Source organism: Rhincodon typus, chromosome 10 (genome assembly GCF_021869965.1).
Source record: "Rhincodon typus isolate 14 chromosome 10, sRhiTyp1.1, whole genome shotgun sequence".
NCBI lineage: Eukaryota > Metazoa > Chordata > Chondrichthyes > Orectolobiformes > Rhincodontidae > Rhincodon > Rhincodon typus.
This window is the reverse complement of record NC_063341.1, coordinates 26764635-26784508: the sequence shown is the minus strand read 5'-3', so window position 1 is coordinate 26784508 and position 19874 is coordinate 26764635. Positions and strand designations below refer to the sequence as shown.

Genomic DNA, 19874 nt, shown 5'->3' with positions numbered 1-19874 from the left:
AGCACCATAGCCTACGGTGTGACAGACAGGAGAGATCAGCACCATAGTCTACGGTGTGACAGACAGGAGAGATCAGCACCATAGTCTACAGTGTCACAGACAGGAGAGTTTAGGATACCTTAAAATGGTTGCCAATGTCACCTGACTTGAAAGTAGCCCAGCTGTACAGCAATTTACAAGGGAATGTTTGAGTAACATGCCTGACCATTTCCTGAAAATGCTGTAGAAAATGAATATTAAAATTAACCTGAATATTAAAACCTGAATATTAAAATTCAATATTAAAATTCAACATCTGGAATGTATAGCTCACAACGAGACATTCAAATGACTTTGGTAATGATCTCAACCGCAGGTATTTCGGAACAAAGAATTAAACTGAAAGTTGCTGTGCAAGAGGAGGATAGAACCACCCAATCCCTCAAATCTACATCGGGGGTGCACAGGGAATCTCTGACAATGCTACTCACCAAATCTTAGTGCTTTTTTTGCCTTTTTTTTGTGATTGGAAAAGATGTCCCTTCAGTAGTTTGTTGGCTGTGCATTTGGTCTCCCTGTAATGGCCTGCCTGTTTGTTGATCGTGTTATTGTTGTCAGGGAAATATAGAGGCGGAGCAGCGTCAGTCCGACAACTATTGGACCATAAACTGCCCAGAGTTAAATCTTTTAGCCAGCCGTTTCCAGTATTGAAAATACTTGGTTTAGAAGTTTGCAACAGAAAACTAAAATACAAAACATATAATAATATTTGTGGAAGGTGGGGGAGGATTGGTAAATCAATTACTTTGCCTTTAGACTGTTATAATCTCTCTTATGGTCAAAAGGCAATGTCAGTGAGTTAACTTCCTATGAAACTGGTCTAGTCACAGCTAAAGTTGGACTCATGGTCACATTTCCTGTAGCATTTTTATAGCGTATTCAGTCAAGTGGAGGAAGCAGACGGTAAGAGAAGCAGTGCCTTGAAATTAGTTGCTAGTTTAGCCAGTGCATACGACCTACTCTATTTCACGCCTTGCAGCTTGTGTATATTAAACAGCCGGGCTCAGTATGTCTCTGACAGACACCATCAAACTATGGGATGAAGGCATTACTGCAGCAGACCGCCAGGAGTGGTTAACTGCCCTCAACCTGTTCACCACTATACTCGAGCCCAGTTCCAAAATCTGTTTCAACATCGGCTGTCTGCATCTCCTCCGGAGAGAATGGAGCCAGGCTGAAAAGGTAAGTTGCTGTCACAGTTCCACACTTTGAAGGTGTATTCGGAATTACTTGAAATGCTTCTGTTTTTATTCCAAGACGTACCAAAATAACAAGAGGGTTATAATTCACTGATTAACATTGTAAACTCTGAGCAAAATTTAACAAGTAGACATTTCATTTGAGAAGATTAAACCCACAAGAATAGTAGGAAACGTAGTTAGTTCGTTTTTTACAGGGAAGTGAAGCAGTTTGTTTATTGCTTTATGGAAACAAAAATTTACCGAAAAAGTGGAAATGAAACTGCCCATGACATATAAATCAATTTCACAATTTACTGGATATTAATCTAACTGTTGTGCTACATTGGTGCAATTGTGAGTTCAGTTTTAATATGAATTAAAGAAAAGCAAAGATTTACAACAAACTCCATTGAAAATTACAAAGAGCAAAGGCACCAGAGGCATGTATCACTTTTGCTTCATGTGCCAGGCAGTGATCATCAACAAGAAAAATCTTTAGTACCTTCTCCTAATTCTCTACATTAATAGCCCTAGGACTACAGAAAACTATTAGCTGCAATTCAACTCTTAACCTTACTCCAGCATTGTCACTGAATCAATCTCCTGCCATTTCCTACCCAGTTCCAAAATAGGAGCATCATCAACCAAGCTATTTGTTCCCCATTTCCCTCAGAATCCTTTGATATATTTCATCAGGTCTCAGAATCTTTAGATAACCAAGCTTCTTTAATATTTTCCTTTTATTTATCATGTTACTCAGCTCATTTTAACCCTATTCAGGATTTCTCTGCACTCCATGTTATTAAACACTGAAATGAAACACTTGTTAACTATTCCTGCTAATTTCTACTTATCCTGCACTAACTCTGTATCCTGTCCCCTCAGAATCAACCTCACTTTTAACAATTTACTCTTTATTACTGACATTCGCACACCATCTTACTGTTTGTCATGATGATATGAGCACGAAATATTAATCCGTAAATCTTATCAATGAATTTAAAAGCCGTGGACTTTTGTTTGTGAGTAAACAGTTAATAATGAGTTTGGGATACCTTAAAATGGCTTCCAATGTCACCTGACCTGAAGGTAGCCAAGCTGCACTGGGATTTACAAAGGAATGTTTAAGTAACTTGGCTGACCATATTCCTGAAAACGTTATCCAAGGATAATTACCTGAACATCAAAATTCAACATCTTCAATATGTAGCTCACAATGAGATCTTCAAATGTCTTTGGTAATGATTGAAATTGCAGATATTATTGGAACAAAGAATTAAACCAAAACTTACTGTGTAAAGAGGAGGATTGAACCACTGTTCCCCAAACCCCATCACCCGAATCTTCATTAAGGGGAAACAGGGAAGCTCTAACAATGAAACTCGAAACTCTTTGAGAATTGATTAGTCATTGTTGTGGCCTAACAGCCAACGTTTACACATGGAAACACCACTTCTGTGAGGGGCCATGATGATTCGTTTGTGCTTGTTGCTAAAGAGGGCAGTAACATCCAGTCACATCAAAAGATGAAGAGCTTCCCTTTCACTGGACGTGGTGTGCCCAATTCTGTAAGAATGATCGGGTCTGAGAGAAAAACTGACTGTGGATACTTGCTGTACACAAATCCAGGACAACAGCAGAACCAGTTCGGCTGTAACCACCAGAACTTTAAAATCAACATCAGAAAATATAATCCTTCACCTGAGAACTGTAATCATTTCTCAATTCCAACTTCCCTCGTTCTGTCCTTGTTCTGATTGCTTGTACATTTATGTGTGTGTGTGTGTGTGTGTGTGTGTGTGTGTGTGTGTGTATGTGTATGTTGGCGTGAGTTTGTGTGTTTCTGACATGGAATTCCAAGTTAGGTTATACCTTTTTAATAATATTTATACTTTGTACTGAGTGAGTTTACAATAAAAAAGCCACTTCATTTTAACTATCTTAAAAGGATTTTCTGGCTTGTTTTTCACAGCTTTAATGCATGACCAAGCACATACTGAATTAGGGAAAAATACATTTGTTTAAAATTTAAAACATTGCTAAACCAAGAGCAAGAGGAAACGAGAAGAATTTACTCACCCCTTTAGACTTGGCTGCAAGATTTTTAAAAATATTTTTTGAGATACACTTCTTATACTTCCTCCTTACTTTCCTTTTATTCCATTCTCTCATGGGATGTGGGTGTTGCTGGCTGGCCAGTATTTATTGCCCTTCAGAAGGTGGTGGGGAGCTGCCTTCTTGAACCACTGCAGTCCATGTGCCTTTTCAGAGGAAATTCCAGGATTTTGACCCAGGAACAGTGATGTAATTCCAAGTCAGGATGACGAGTGGCTAGGAGGGGAATTTGCAGATGGTGGTGTTCTCATGCATCTGTTGCCACTGTCATTCTAGATGGTAGTGATCATGGGTTTGGAAGTTGCTGCCTCAAGATCTTTGGTGAATTTCTGCAGTGCATCTTCTTGACAGTATACACTGCTGCTACTGAGGATTGATGGTGGAGGGAATGGATGTTTGTGGATGTGGTGCTAATCAATTGGGGCTGCTTTGTCCTGGATGGTGTCAAGCTCCTTATTAACCTTGAAGGGTTTTTTTTTTTCTGTTTTATTCGGGTGTTTCCTAAATTTGACAAAAATTGTAAGCTCCATCAGACCTTCTTCAATTTTAGTTTGTTTTTAATCTCTTAATTTAGCCATGGTATGTATTTATTCTGCAACTATTTCTACAAGTAATCATAGAATAATCAGATAAAAGCAGAGGCTGGGAGCTGTGTAGCACTGCAATCTGACTGAGTCTGAACCCAGCAGGAGGGGCAATTATCATTTCACAAAGTGAAATTACAGATCAAACAATCACAGGAGGAGAGTATTCTGGTGACTCTTATTTAATCAAGAATAAAGTAAGAGTAGATCAGTTAAGTAGTATAAAAAAATTAAGTCAAACTAATGGTTTGCTATTTAATTACTATCTGGATTCAATTCATTGATCAGTTTCAGTGGATAAAGTTAAGTCCTGAAGAAGGGTAATTACCTGAAATATTGACTGCTCCTTTCCTCCAGATGCTGCCTGGCTTGGTGTGTTCTTCCAGCCCCCTGTTTATCTACCTTTGGATTCCAGCATCTGCAGTTTTTTTTTGTCTCTAATTAAGTCAATAATTATTTATTAAATAAAGGCAGACAGGGTACCTACAGCAGATGGGAACTACTAGGGGTTTCTTGTGTGCAGTAAGTATGGTCAGATCCAGCACTGAAACGGATGAATGCATGAACAAATTAATGAATGAATAATTTTATTGTCACATATATTTGGGAAAAACAGTGAAAAGTGTTTTCTGGCCACAATCTGGTGCCATTTTGTATTTCAGAATTAATAAAAAGAAATTGCTTAAATAGAGGAAGGGTCACTCAATCCGAAATGTTAACTCCGATTCCTGTCCGCAGATGCTGCCAGACCTGCTGAACCTTTCCAGCAATTTGCTTTTGTTTCTGATTTACAGCATCTGCAGTTCTTTCGGTTTTTATTTAAATAGAACTTCATCTTCTGTTCAATTGACAGAAAAATATAAAGGCAGAAAAATAAGAAATAATGCTCAACTTTACAGTCCTTCTTGTCAAGCATGGCATCTCTGGGCTTTAGAGCTCAAGCAATTGCTGGAACCATTGCAGTGTATCCATGTGTTTGAGAGATTTGTTACTAGCATGTTTCTGTTGTTCTGAGGCAAAAGATTTTTTTTTTCCTCCATGGAATAATTATTATTGCATGAGGGCTAAAATAAAACGGGCAATGATTCATTGCAAAACACCAAAGTACCTAAAGTAGAGCTGGGTTATTCTAGGGGCATTTTGATTTAAAAATAAATTAAAGAGTGCTCTTTACTGTCTAGGCATTTGATAAAAGCATCTGCAAGGATGAGCATTTGGCGGTTGCTTTCTATCAACGCGGGATAACTTTGTACAAAAATGAAAAGTAAGTTCTTTGCTACACTTTTTTAGAGTCAACTTGTAATACTCCTATTTGAAATCAAACAGAGCAGCCTATTTGGAAAAGGTTGAATTATATCCGTACAGTTTCAATAATGATTAAGAATTATATTTCGAAAGCATTCAAAAACACTGTTAATGTGAGCAATTATAACAACTCACCACACTGCTTGTACTTCAGTACTTTTTGATCCCAATCCTATATGCATGCTAGAACTTGCAAGTCAAAATTCCTTGATGGAAATATTTATTTAAGTGAAAGGTTACTTATGTAGTGCATTAATGGAATTTAACTTTCTCCTCTTGATGTTGCTTCACATTCTGTGCTCAGGTATGAAGAGGCTTTGAGGGACTTTGTAGAAGCCCTTAACCGTCTGAGGGGGAATCAGTTGATTGACTACAACCAGTTGGGCCTCCGGTACAAGCTGTGCACTTGTCAAGTAAGTCCATTTAAAGAGGCAATAAACAACATAGTAGAGCTAAGTAGGATACATTGGAGATCTTACTACAAGAAGTGGCCTAAAGAAAGCTGGCACTGAGGAATAAAGACCCATTTTGTCAAAGTTTTTCATCTTGCACCCATCAGGAGAATCCACAAGAAATGACAAAATAAAGGGTAGATAACATGCACACGGTAAATCTGTCATATAGTATTACTGTTGCTTTCCCTTTAGTTTGGTATTTCTTGTGAATTGCTCTGATCAGTGCAAGATGGAAAGCTTTGACAAAATGTGTATGTATCAGTAATAGTCAAGATGCAAACAACTAAAGGTGACTCTGTCTGAAAATAAACACTACCCTGCTGTAAAAGCATAGCTGTCATTGACATAAACTACTAGTGTTAAAAGGGATCTGAAGGTAAATGTAGTGCCAAACTTTGGAGGGACCATCAATTGTGATACAAAACAAAGTTGTGAACAGCTGCTTCTTCTGAATTGTGCCCAGAATGTTGTGTATGTCCTTTCATTCTGTTAAAGCTGCTCAGTAAACTTTTCACAATGATGGAGCTCACAGCAAAGAGTCAGCTAACAGGTTGTGAAATGTCTACACCCAGATGGTTCCTACTTTTAGGAAGCTTCCAAGTCCAACTAACAGCTATTTGCTTGAGGATGGTATTGTTCACTTAAATACCATCCACCCGATGTTCCAACTTTGCCAAAAAATGTGGAAACTTTGTCGCTTCCTGGATAATGTGCATGATGATCTTCTGTAGTGGATACTGGCAAAACAACAATTGATTGAAAAGTCTGTTGTTTCATTAAGGCCAATTAATGAAGCGTTTTTGGGTAAGTACATGTGGGACATTTTGTAGATAAGGGCAGCTCTACACAGTAAAAGATGTGTATGCTGTCCAACTGATGCCTCTGTCCACAGGACAATAATGAACTTGTTGCTGTTTCCAAATTCCTACCCAACACTTGCTTATGGAGTTCTGCACTGCAGATTGCCTGTCCTGGTATGGCAGACATTTCTTGAAAGGATGCCAAGACTCGAGCAGCCTGTTCCATACAGTGATGGTAGCAGAGAGGTTTTCCCTGATCTGTCTGAGATACACCTGCCGTAGTGATAGTCACAGCCAAAATATATTTGTTAGCTCATCTGAATTAAGAGCCGTATTCAGAAAGCTCCAAGAAATATTCAGTCTCATCTATTATAAAGTGTCAGGTTAAACCAGCAGTATGCAAGAATAGTGAAGAAAAGTAACATTGGAGTAATATCAAAATTCAACAATTGATTGTCAGCAAAAAAAAAGCAACTCTTATTACGAGCACAATTCAGCTGGGGCACACGAGAGTGCAAATTCTCAACTTGCGAAAAGTAACATGAAGAATTTATCTTCTCAACTTAAGAGTTAATCTGAGCAGCCAAACTCCTAAACACTTTGCTGCACCTAATTTCTTAGACTGTACATTTCAGCAGAGCCAAAAACAGAAAATGACCTCTGAGCTGCTCGTTTTTTTTTTTTTGATATTGATTTGATTTATTGTTGTCACGTGTACCTAGATATGATGAAAAGTTTTATTTTGCATGCAGTACAGGCATATCATACCATACAAAGTGCATTAGGGTAACAGAACAGAGTGAAGAATACAATGTTACAGCTGCAGAGAAGCTGCACAAAGAGCAAAAGTAACATTTAAATTTAAAATTTGAGAGGTCTATTCAGAAGTCTAATAATAATGGAAAAGAAGCTGTTCTTGACTCTGTTGGTTCATGTGTTTAAGCTTTTGTATCTTCTGCCTGATAGAAGAGGTTAGAAGAGAGTACAACCAGGGTGGGAGGTATCTTTGATTATGTTGGCTGCCTCCCGAGGCAGCGAGAACTGTAGATGGAGTCAGTGGATGGAAGGTTTGGCCAAAAGCTGAACCAGGCATTATAGGAATTGAACACATCTGAATTCTCACGTCCGATTCCTGAACATGCACCAATATTCAAGGCTATTGAAGACTCAAATACTTATTCTATATTGTGCTTCAATAATTGTTGCTAATAGCCAATGCTTTACACTTACACAACTTTGATTGCTTCTCCTAGGTACTTCACAATGTGGCGCTGGCACATGCCACGATGCAGAATTGGGACAAAGCTGAAGAGGCTCTAAAGAAAGCTATCACTTTTAAAACCGAGGCCAAGCCTAATTATGTGGATCAAGCTCTGGAATCTGCTTCGGTATTGATTTGATTCAAATGTGCTACATGTTCCCCTCCTCTTGTGTGCCCCCTGAACCTTCCATTCTGATTGTGCCGACATAACATAAGAACTAGGAGCAGGAGTAGGCCGTCTGGCCCTTCGAGCCTGCTCCACCATTCAATAAGATCATGGCTGATCCTTTCGTGGACTCGGATCCACTTACCCGCGTTCTCACCGTATCCCTTAATTCCTTTATTGTTCAAAAAAAATCTACCTTTTTTTAAAAAAACATTTACTGAAGTAGCATCAACTTCTTCACTGGGCAAGGAATTCCACAGATTAACAACCCTCTGGGTGAAGAAATTCCAAATCAGTTCAGTCATTGCCTGTCTACTAATCTGGCTGAATTTCTCAGAAAGCTTATTAAAGTGTGTAGTTTTGCTCGAGGGAAAATATCATTGTTTAGGTGTCAGTGATTCCCTGATCTTGTTAATGTGCATGATAAGAATCAACCAATACTAGGATAGGGGGTATTCTCAGCACAGCATCCACCCTCAAAATACATGGTAGCTGTGGGCAAATTCACCTGAAAGGCTCCAAAACGCTCAAGAAGAATCGATCGCAGGAGCAACCAATGACAGAATGATCATCCACGTATGTAGAATGGACAGACTTTCTGAGGAAATGCTCCTCCAATCACAGGCTCAATCTCTCTCACATTTACTGCTGACTGGCTCACCAGAAACCAATCAGCAGTAACCACAGGAGAGCAGCTCCGCTGATGCTGCTTGTCCTGCTGTGTATATCCAGCTCTACACCTTGTTATCACAGGAGAGAAGCAGCCTGGGATTGGAAGAGCAGTGAGACATTTAATTAATTTTTCTGAAGAGTCTAGGTTGGAAACGTCAGCTTTCCTGCACCTCTGATGCTGCTTGGCGTGCTGTGTTCATCCAACTCTACACCTTGTTATCTTAGACATTTAATTGTCACAGTTAGTAAGGTTACTGGACTAGAGGAAGCAAGGCCCAGAGAGGGGAAGTAGTGAGATTTAGGGAACCTGGTGTGTTGGAGGGAGGCAGGGGGAAATGGAGTGAGCCCATAAAGTGGAGTTGTGAATAGGGGTGATGTGGGAGCCAGGAGAAGAGAAGAGGGATTGTGGGAAGTGGAGATAGCAGTTTTAAAACTATCAACAAAGGAATGATGGATGTTGTTCCAACTGGTTCATTTGATATTAGTTAAGACATAATCATAGGCTTCATTAACATGCAGGAATGACAAGAATGAAAATTACTTGCTGGGTTTGTAAGCGATGCTAGTTAAACATTACTGAGAGATTTTATATCTTGCATTGAATGATAAAAATGACAATTTGGTTATGGAAATATAAGTGAAAATAAACTTTGGAAGAGCTAAAAGCAATTCCTCTCACAGGGATTCCAAAACTAGAGGGCACAGGTTTTATGGCGAGAGGGGAAAGATTTAAAAGGAACCTAATGGGCAATGTTATCATGCAGAGGGTGGTGCATGTATGGAATGAGCTGCCAGAGGAAGTGGTGGAGGCTGGTACAATTACAACATTTAGAAGGCATTTGGATGGGTATATGAATAGGAAGGGGTTAGAGGGATATGGGCCAAATGCTGGCAAATAGGACTAGATTTATATAGGATATCTGGTCAGCACGACAGTGCATCTTTTCAAAACTGTCTCCAGCATATAGTTGGGAGGTATGCTGTATTTCTTGCCACATGTTGTCTGGATCTAAACCTGATTCCAATTCACAGAAACGGGAGCTGTTTCAACTCTTGGAGCTCCCAGCAGGAGAACTCTTCAGACCAAAGAGGAAAATAGTGGCCCAGCTGGAAAAGCAGGACTTCCTGGGAGAGGCCAAGGTACTGATTCCTTTCTTTATAAACAAACAGAATGGAATGATCATCAGATTTATGGGAACTTCATTATCAAGAGATTTGCTCAGCAGAGCTTCAGTCCACTGCAGTGAAAATCAGATATGCTGAGGCTGATCTTAAACTCTCTCGTTTAGAAGAAAACAAAGAAACTGGAGGTTTGTAGTCTCATCCAAAAATAGGTAAGGCTTGAGAACCCTTTTGAAAGTTGATGACTAAGGGTATGTCAAGTTCAAAACTGTTCAGGGTTGGGAGATAGAGAGAGTAAGAGGGCAGGGCCATTGCTTCAACTCTGAGGCATATCCTGCTGGTGATTGTGGCGAGATGCTGTCTGCGCTGTTGTTAGTGAACATTAACAGGCTTTATGAAACATAACTACAAAAACAAGAATTGTAAGAGAAGACATCTTCTGCCTCAGACTCCAGGCCCATCTGATCTGACATCATTCCACATGGTTCCTTTTGTACATGCTCAGTCGCTATTCTTAAAATAAACTTTATTACACAGCAATTAAATTCTTAACCTGACTAATGAACATACCCTTATCACAAGATACAAAAGTTACTGCAAAATATTTATTTAAAAATCCAGACTGTGTTTATGTATTTCTGGATGATTGCTGAAAACCTGGAGTTACGGCACCACAAAGTTGGCAGATGGTAACAATTTGAGACAGCTGGATACTGTGAAATAACCTCTTCATCGTCATTTGCTGTCGTTCCTTTTACGAGCATTTTTTAAACTCCTGCATTTGCAGATTATGCTTCATTTTGCCTGGAAAGAGTGAGGTTGTTTAATGTTGTTAGTCCCTTGCAAAGATACTCTTATACAGGTCAACAGGGATTAAATGGGTGATCAAGAATGATTTTCTCTGAGACAGGCCATTCCATGACTTTAAGGGGAAACTGGATCATTATTAGAAGCAGAGGAAAATACATTGCAGTTGAGAAAGAGCCAGCGAAAAGGGATTTGTATAGATTGTTTGATTGTAGAGTGCAGTCATGCACAGTGGACTGATAGTCTCATTCTGTGCTGGTGTGGTTCGATAGGAGTGTGCTGGCCCACACTGGCATAGCTCCCATGGTGACTAAGGTCTGAAAAGTAACTGCCGATAATTCTAACTTTGTGTAATAAAACAAGTTACAGTGACTCAACATTCTGTTCTACATTTCTTACAACTTTTACTTCTGTTGATTCAATTGCAGTAAAAGATCAGGACAGAAATGGTGGCACGGTGGCTCAGTGGTTAGCACTGCTGCCTCACAGCACTAGGGACCCGAGTTCCATTCCACCCTTGGCCGACTGTCTGTGCGGAGTTTGCACATTCTCCCCGTGTCTGCGTGGGTTTCCTCTGGGTGCTCCGGTTTCCTCCCACAGTCCAAAGATGTGCAGGCTAGGTGGATTGGCCGTGCTAAATTGCCCATAGTGTTCAGGGATGTGTACGTTAGGTGGGTTATAGAGGGATCGATCTGGATCGATCTCCAAGGGTCGGTATGGGCTTGTTGGGCCAAAGGGCCTGTTTCCACACTGTAGGGATTCTATTTGAAAAAAAAGTGAAGAATGTTGCTGAGTCACTCTCAGTTAAACTTAGTTATGTTGTGTGGAGCATGCAGAGTCCATTACTGTAGTGACCAAGTCCACCATCCATGACTCCTCCGGATACAGAAGCAACCCAAGTCCAAATGCAGCACGAGCCTGACAATATCCAGGAGAAACTCCGCAAATCCAATAGCTTCTGTGGAGAGAGATATCGAGTCAATGTTTCAGGACAAATATGACTTCTTCTGACAACTGGAAATGTTAACTCTGTTTCTCTCTCCACAACTGCTGCCGGACTTTGAGTTTCTCCAGCACTTTATGTTTTTAATTTAGATTTCTATAGTTCACAGTACTTAGCTTTTTTTTAGTAGACAATATCCAGTCTTGGGTTAACAATGTCAAGTAATGGGTGTACCACAAGACCAGGCAATAACCATTTCCAGCAAGAGGGAATCTAACAGTCACTGCTTGACACTCTATGGCATTCCCCCTGGTAAATAAGTGTATGGTTATTAATTAAGTCAGCATTGTTTAGATTGTTGACTTGACAGGACATTCCACCAGCATTCAGAGATGTCAGATTGATTGCAGTTGCTTTGCTTTTGCTTGCATTCTAGGTGGTAGCATCAATCATCGACAAAGATGCATTCTCTGGTTTCGCTCCCCTGCAGCCTCAGGTACATTTCACTTTATAAAATTGGTTAAAGGAAATGCAATGAATACCTGGTTTAGACAAGAGGTATTAATTACATAAATTAGTCTCTTGTTTTCAGACTGTAAATTTGCCATAATCTTACCAGATCATACAGCTGCTCCCTCATTAGAGGGGGACAACTGATAGTGTTTTATCCTGAGGGTCACCATGCCTCAGGTGAAGAGAGAGGTTAGAGAGTCCTTCACAATAACCTCAGTCAGTGCAGAAAGTGAACCCACGCTGTTGGCATCACTCTGCATTGCAAACCAGATGCCCAGCCAACTAAGCTAACCAACCCCGAGTGTGTAGACTTAATGCAAAAGTTATTTTTGTTGGAAATATGAGCCCCAAAATGTCTTTAATGGTACAGTCTATATACATAGGAAATGAATTTTGAATTGGCCAGTTCCACTGATTCACTGAACCACTGTGAATCTACCCATTTTGCCTGTCAGAAATTCTATTAGTTTTGAGGCCTGATGTATATTAGCAAAACTGATTTACAATTAATCAACTCTAAGATCTCAAAATGGAATAATGCTCCACAATTTGTTGTCGTATTGAATTTAATGGCTGCTGAATTAGTTAGATATTAAAAAATATTTTATTTCATAAGTTCCTGAAAGTGCAACTGGATGAGGTTAAAGTGAGAGTGAAAACTGGCTTTGGAAACCCAACTGAACTGCGCAAGCGATTATATATCTTCGCAGAGTGAAAGATGGGGAAGAAAACAGTGCAGGAATTGAAAAGGAAGTCTAAGGTAATTTGGGTAAATTCGTTGCCAGAACAGGTACAGAAAGAAGAATAAACAAAGGGGAAAAAATGGATTAAGAGAGACATGATATAAAGAACTAGAAATAAAAAATAAGAAAAAAACTACATTTTAAAATCTCCAAAAATTAAAACATGAAAGAATGAGAATCTATACTAATACTAGTTTTTGATGCCACAAAGATTATTTGACAGTAAGTAAATATATCCTATCATTTCAATGCACCCTTGGTCTGGAATGGGCAAGGCTCAATCTTTTAGTGACGTTAATTGTACACTGTGTAACTACAACAACTTCATACAAATCAATGATGAGGTAAGCGTTGAGATATTGTTTCAGCAAAGCTAATGGGAGAGCAGCATAATTCTGAATGGTGACTCTCATCTGAAGTTGTCTGTGCAAATAGCTGAGAGTGCCCATTAGCCCCGTCATAATAGTGACAGGAAAATCTGGGGAGCTGCGTCATTTTACTATACATTTTCTAATGGAAAAAATAGATAATTCTTAAAATTATAAATATTGTGCTACTTTTATTGATCAATTATAAGTTTCTGTAGCTAGTTATAGATTTATGCATCAACTAGAACTTTGATAGCTTTTTAGATTTCTAGCCCTTCCTTTTTCCTCCTGTGTTTATTTCATATTGCTGATTCACTTTCATAATCATTCTCACTCTTTCTCGAATTGATGGTGTCTGTGAGACACCTAACTCTCTGAGCCAGCGTAGGTCTGCTGCTGTCTGATATCTAATGCTTTGCATTTGTCACTCATAGCTCAGTTTTTTTTTCCTCTTGGTTTACGGCATATTCAGAGACTCACTGCTCCAAAAAATTTCACCAGCCACATACTGCCTGAACTTTAAAAGAACAGAAGCAGTCGTGATCTAGTTGAATGGTGAAGCAGCCTCAATGGACCGAATGGCACAGAAATGCTCCAATTTCCCATGTTGTTGAGTTTTGGATATAAAGAAAGGCAGGAGTTTGTAACAATGTACACATTTTTGTTTTCTCTTTCCATTTCTGTTCTTGATAGCAGTGACTCATAGCAGAGTGCAGTCCAACATGAAGCTGTGGTATATCATACCTCCTTTGTGAGTGTGCCTCATCAGTGCCACTGGTCGATTAATCTATAGGATCCACCATAGTCAAGCCTACTCCAACAGCCAAACACATTAATGTTCAGTCAGCAGTAATAATAAATGGAGATCCTGGCTGATTACCTTTTCCTCCACTCTCCATCTCTAATTTTGAGCTAGGAATTCCTCTTTACTGTTGTCCTTGATAAGGCCAGTTAGGATATTGCTGTCCCTGCTTTCTTAGTCAGGTTCAATGAGTACTCCACAATTAAAATCTTAGAAATTAAAGTTATCTTGTGAGTTCGCAGGTCATATCATTCCAGATTATCTTCAATAATTAGCAAAATACAAATATTCCAAATCAGACCTGAATACTTTGATTGCCTTGCTTAACAAGAATCTATCCACCTCTATGTTAAAGTATTCAATGACCCCGTGCTTGACCGACTTCTGTGGAAGAGAATTCCAGAGTTTCACAGCCGTCTGATTTTCCGATTTTCCCCCCATCTCTGTCCTAGAAGTGCATCCCTAAGACCCTTCAGGATCTTGTACATTTCAATCAAATTGCCCTATGCACTTCTGAACTCTAATAAAATCAAGCCCAATTGGTCTAATCTTTCCTTATAAGATAACTTGCTCATTTGAGGATTAATCTAGTAAACCTCCTCTGATCCTCCAGTGCATGTCTATCTTTCCTTAAATAAGGAGACCAAAACTCCATACAATAGTCTAGGTATGGTCTCGCCAATGCTCTGTAAAACTGAAGCATAATATTTCCTCTTTTGTATAATTAATTAATGCACATCCTTTAGATCTTTCTCTCATGCACCTTGATAATTCATCTTACCAGTTCAGGGGTGTTATCACAAACCTCTGGATCAAGTGGTACTTGAACCCAGGCCTCACGGTCCAGGGGTAGGAACACTACTACTGCACTACAAGAGGGCCTGTTCCTTTTATTCAGTGCATTGACTGGTGTTTCCAGCACTTTAATGGGATATTTTATTCCAATTGAATTAACAGGCACCGGACCATACTCCTGAAAAGAAAGCGCCAGAAAAATTCAAGTAAGTGAATCCTATTCATTGATTTATGTTACTTGGAGTTCCAACCAGCATTTAGATGTGTTTACTGAATGGCCTCCATCAGGAAGAATGCCCATGTGTATTTATCTGGATGATATGTGACTGCTGTGAGTTAAGGAAACATTCACGCTGTTCTGGACGTAATGCAAACTATAGAATGAAGATCCACAGATGAGCCAGTAATTACTGCCACTGTTGAGCACAGTCTTAATGACTGGCTTCATGTCACAGTTATTTTTCCTGAATTTGTACTGTTTGTTCAGTTCCAGATAGTCAGACTGTACAGGCTAGAATTGGAGCTTAATCCTTACACATTTCAAAGCTTCCATTTACAGAGATGCACATTGCAAACAAATACCTCCAAACCCAACAGCTACTCGGGGCTGAAGTGCAAATTGAACACAAAATGATTAATGCCCATCACCTGAATTCAATTGTTGTATAATTAACATTGCCTTTGCTGTTATTGTATTCTTTGTGTCCAAAAAGACCATTCATACATCCCAGATGTCCTCGTTTTTCAAGGACCGCAACTTCCCCTCCACAGTGGTCAAAAACGCCCTCGACCGCATCTCTAGCGTTTCCCGCAACTCATCCCTCACACCCCCTCCCTGCAATAACAACCAAAACAGAATGCCCCTCGTCCTTACGTACCACCCCACCAACCTCCGGATCCAACGCATCACCCTCCGCCACTTCCGCCACCTGCAATCTGACCCCACTACCAAGGACATTTTTCCCTCTCCACCCTTATCACCGCTCTATCCGTGACTCCCTTGTCCGCTCTACACTCCCCACCAGCCCCACCATCCCTGGCACTTTTCCCTGCAACCGCAGGAAGTGCTACACCTGCACCTACACCTCCCCCCTCACCCCCATCCCAGGCCCCAAGAAAACCTTCCACATTAGCAGATGTGCAGGTGAACATCTGTTTAATGTGGTATACTGTATCCACTGTTCCCGTTGTGGCCTCCTCTGCATCGGCGAAACCAAGTCGAGGCTTGGAGACCGCTTTGTGGAACACTTACGCTCGGTTCGCACTAAACAACTGCACCTCCCAGTCGCCAGCCTTTCAACTCCCAATCCCACTCCTCAGACGACATGTCCATCCTGGGCCTCCTGCATTGCCACAACAATGCCACCCGCAGTTTGCAAAAACGGCACCTCATATTTCGCTTGGGAACCCTGCAGCCCAATGTGGACTTCACAAGCTTCAAAATATCCCCTCCCCCGACTGCATCCCAAAACCAGCCCAGCTCATCCCCACCTCCCTAACCTGTCCGTCCTTTCTCCCACCTATCCTCTCCTCCCACCTTAATCCCCACCCCCACCTCCTACCTATCAGCCCCATCCTGCCTCCTTGACCTGTCCATCTTCCCTTGACTGACCTACCCCCATCCTAACTCCCCACCTACACTCACCTTTACTGGCTCCACCCCCGCCTCTTTGACCTGTCCGTCTCCTCTCCACCAATCTGCTCCTTTATCCACCTTCCATCCACCTCCCCCTTTCTCTCTCTTTATTTCAGAATCCCCTTTTCCTCCCCCATTTCTGAAGAAGGATCCAGAGCTGAAACGTCAGCTTTCCTGCTCCTCTGATGCTGCTTGGCCTGCTGTGTACATCCAGCTCTACACCTTGTTACCCCATTCATACCTTCCACAGATCATGTACAATCTGTCCCTTTGTGATTTGCGTTTCTTCCATTCATAATCACACACAAGAACAGTCACTCATTCTGAATTATACCCCTGCCTGTTGGGTCCTACTTGCCCTGATTTCCAGTGGCAGTGTAACAACTATGTGCTGTGGAGAAATGTGAGCATTGCAGTTCAGCTCTGTTGTCATTCAAAAACTATTATATGGACTCAGTTGTGGAAGCACTTTTGCCTCTGAGTCATAAGGTTCCAGGTTCAAGACCCATTCCAGAGCTTGAGGGAGTGACCTTTGTTGTAGATGCTGTCTTATGGACGGTACAGGGCCTGAGCTGTCTGTGTAATTGGGTGTGAAAAATACCAAGCCAGTATTTCAAAGAAGAGCAGGTTGGCATTGCCTTGTTGTCCTGGCCAATTAATTCCTCTATCTACATCACAAAGAACCGGATTATCTGATCATTATTAGTTACTAATTTTAGCCTCTTCCTGGAGGTTTGTTCATCTGCCTTCTTGAGACAGGGTATGGGTGACAAGCAGAAATCTATCTTTTAGTAAATGTAATAACATAACAATACCTTGGAAATTTGACATTGTGCATGGCATAGCATAGGAGTTAATAGAATCCCTACAGTGTGGAAGCAGGCCATTCAGCTCATACTGACCCTCTGAAAAGTATCCCATCCAGACCCACACCCCCTACTTTATCCCTGTAACCCCACATATCCCATGTCTTACTTACCTAGCCTGCATGTCCCTGCACACAATGACCGATTTCGCATGGCCAATTCACCTAACCTGCACATTTTTTGGACTGTGGGTGGAAACCGGAGGAAACCCATGCAGACACTGGGAGAATGTGCAAACTCCACACAGACAGTCGCCTGAGGGTGGAATAGAACCCAGGACCCTGGCGCCGTGAGGCAGCTGCGCTGACCACTGAGCCATCGTGCCATCCCGTGATGCTGGTCCAATGGCATCTTAATGAATTATCCAGATAAACTGCTTAAAACATTATGAAATTAATGACAATAATGATGTCTTAGACTGGATAAAAGATATGAAGACAACACAAAGGAATCTGACTTCAAATTTCCTAAATATCTTCTTGCCCACAGGACACTGGAAGGTGTACCTCACCGGGTGTTGTTTAATTTCCTCCCAAGTAACAAACAAGAGCTGGAGGTAAAGTGTGGAAATATAGTCTTCGTGCTGAAGAAAGGAGAGGACAACTGGGCCAGAGTTACATTCAACAATGAGGCAAGTCGTGTTCATCCACCAGAGCACTTCTCAAGCAAATCGACGAGTGACTGAATAAAACCACAGGGTTGCAGATGACTAACCAGCGGCTGTGGAATCACATTCCAGATTCTCTCATTGCAATAATATTTTAGTGGCTTTCTGATGGAGTCATGGCCTGGTATCTGATGACATTTACAGCAACCCTTTGATGTTTTGTTTTTGATGGGAAGCAGCGCCATACCGTAGGCTCCTACATCGAGCACTGTGGGTTACTCTTGGGGAGCTGGCATTGTCCACAATGTGCAAAATAGTAAGATAAGATCAAAGCAAAATTGCAACTATGTCATTTCATTGCTTAGCCCTGATAAGGTACAAAGGTTAAATACCAGAGATTGTCCCACCATTCTTGAGGACTCAGGCGCAAGGGAAAAAAAATTGTGTAACAGTTAACAAAAGAAAACAAATCCTTGTAACCTAGCTCATTCTAAATATTGTACGTTTGTGAGTGACCAGGGCTTTCCTGAAATTCAGCAAATTATATTTCCCATCAAAGTGCCCTGCCCTTTGGACAGTGACACAACCCACAGCCTGGTGATCAACTGGAGGAGACTGCAAGCCTCAAAGGTTTGTTGTAAATATTTGGCAATTCTCAGCATTTGGCAACTGGGCCTCTGAAATGGACATTGTTTCCCTTCTTTGGTCTCCTGGTTTTTGGAACATGTCATGAGAAATCATGAGCAAAAATACTTAAATACGTATGACTTCTTTAAGAGAAATACAGTCACTTAAGAATTTGATAGTGACATCATGTATGTTGGATAATCTGAAATATGTGATGAAATATCCACACCTCAGTGTAGTGTAAGCACCTGTGTCTGACCTGTTGCTGAAATGGCTTCTGTGCAAGGAAAAGGTGATAGATTTGTTGTACCAGCCTCTGGTGTATTTTATACAAGCGTTGTTACCATATTTTCTGATCCTCTTCTGGTTCCCTTCGCCATCTAGTGACTCTACTGAGAACTACCCAAACTGAGGCTGCTTCTCTTGCAATTCTCAATTTCATTTTGGGTTTGGGTGACACCCCTATTTCGGGTTATGGCATTCTGAATTTGGAGTTCCAGAACTATTGAATAGTTACTGTCAGCCCTCACTGTGCAAGCCTGATCATGTAACTGCATGGTACAGGGCCCAAGAAAACTACTGCTATTTTTTTGAACTTATTCGATGGAATGTGGGTGTCACTGGCTGGCCATCATTTATTGGCCACTCCTAAATACCCTTGAGAAGGTGGTGGTGAGCTGCCTTCCTGAGCTACTACAGTCCATAAGAAGTAGGAGTACCTGTAGTATCTTTGGGCAGGGAATTCCAGGATTCTGAACCAGCAACACTGAAGTAATGATGATATAGTTCCAAGTCAGGGTTGTGTGTGGCTTGGAGGGGTATGTGCAAGTAGTGGTGTTCCCATGTATCTGTCCTTATAGGTGGTAGAGGTCATGGATTTGGAAGGTCAAAGGAGCATTGATAAGTTGCTGCAGTGCATCTTGTGGATAGTACGCTCTACTGCCACAGTGTATTGATGAAAGGAGTAAATGTTGGAAGGCTGAATGGGGTGTCAGTCAAGAAGACTTTGTCTGGATTGTGTCAAGCTTTGAGTGTTGTTGGAGCTGCATCTATGCAAGAAAATGCAGCCAACTTCATCATTGAGATGATGGACAGACACTAAGGAGACATGAGTGAGTTACTCACTTCAGAATTCCATCCAATCATCTGTTCTTGTAAGTCTGATATTTATAAATGTTTTTAATCAACCTGTAGAACAGGTGGGCCTTCTAGAACATCACCACTGTGTCACAAGAGCTGTCTCCAGTATTTATGTAGCTAGTATAATTCAGTTTCTGGACAGTGGAAATTCCCAGGTTGTTGACCATGGGAGATTCAGTGATGGTCATGCCATTGAATATCATATGGGGATGTGGAGGTAAATTCTCTGGTGTAGATAGTCAGTGCCTGGCACAGATGTTGCTACTTGTTCATCCAGACCTGAATATTGTCCCAGTCTTACTACAAAAACATCATTTCAACAAAATG

The 19874-nt window shown here is 40.9% G+C and overlaps 2 protein-coding genes across 4 annotated transcripts in view; one reads left to right on the top strand and one right to left on the bottom strand.

The window, feature by feature from the left end:
* The window catches only part of LOC109927649 (nmrA-like family domain-containing protein 1), a 16228-nt gene extending 15603 nt beyond the window's left edge, over window positions 1–625 (bottom strand). The window contains exons 1-2 of one of the 2 annotated variants that reach the window (XM_048602314.1): window positions 471–625; window positions 119–220 (exon numbers count right to left, since the gene is read on the bottom strand). In XM_048602314.1, coding sequence (XP_048458271.1) covers window positions 119–208 — 90 coding nt within the window. In that variant the 5' untranslated portion in view covers window positions 209–220; window positions 471–625. The remainder of the gene's footprint in view (window positions 1–118; window positions 221–470) is intronic. The other variant, XM_020527643.2, reaches the window with a different exon arrangement.
* A 131-nt stretch (window positions 626–756) lies between these two features.
* The window catches only part of ncf2 (neutrophil cytosolic factor 2), a 30348-nt gene continuing 11230 nt past the window's right edge, over window positions 757–19874 (top strand). For both annotated transcript variants that reach the window (XM_020527632.2, XM_048602312.1), the window contains exons 1-8: window positions 757–1221; window positions 5101–5183; window positions 5529–5637; window positions 7733–7867; window positions 9611–9718; window positions 11887–11946; window positions 14834–14877; window positions 17663–17804. In XM_020527632.2, coding sequence (XP_020383221.1) covers window positions 1048–1221; window positions 5101–5183; window positions 5529–5637; window positions 7733–7867; window positions 9611–9718; window positions 11887–11946; window positions 14834–14877; window positions 17663–17804 — 855 coding nt within the window. In that variant the 5' untranslated portion in view covers window positions 757–1047. The remainder of the gene's footprint in view (window positions 1222–5100; window positions 5184–5528; window positions 5638–7732; window positions 7868–9610; window positions 9719–11886; window positions 11947–14833; window positions 14878–17662; window positions 17805–19874) is intronic.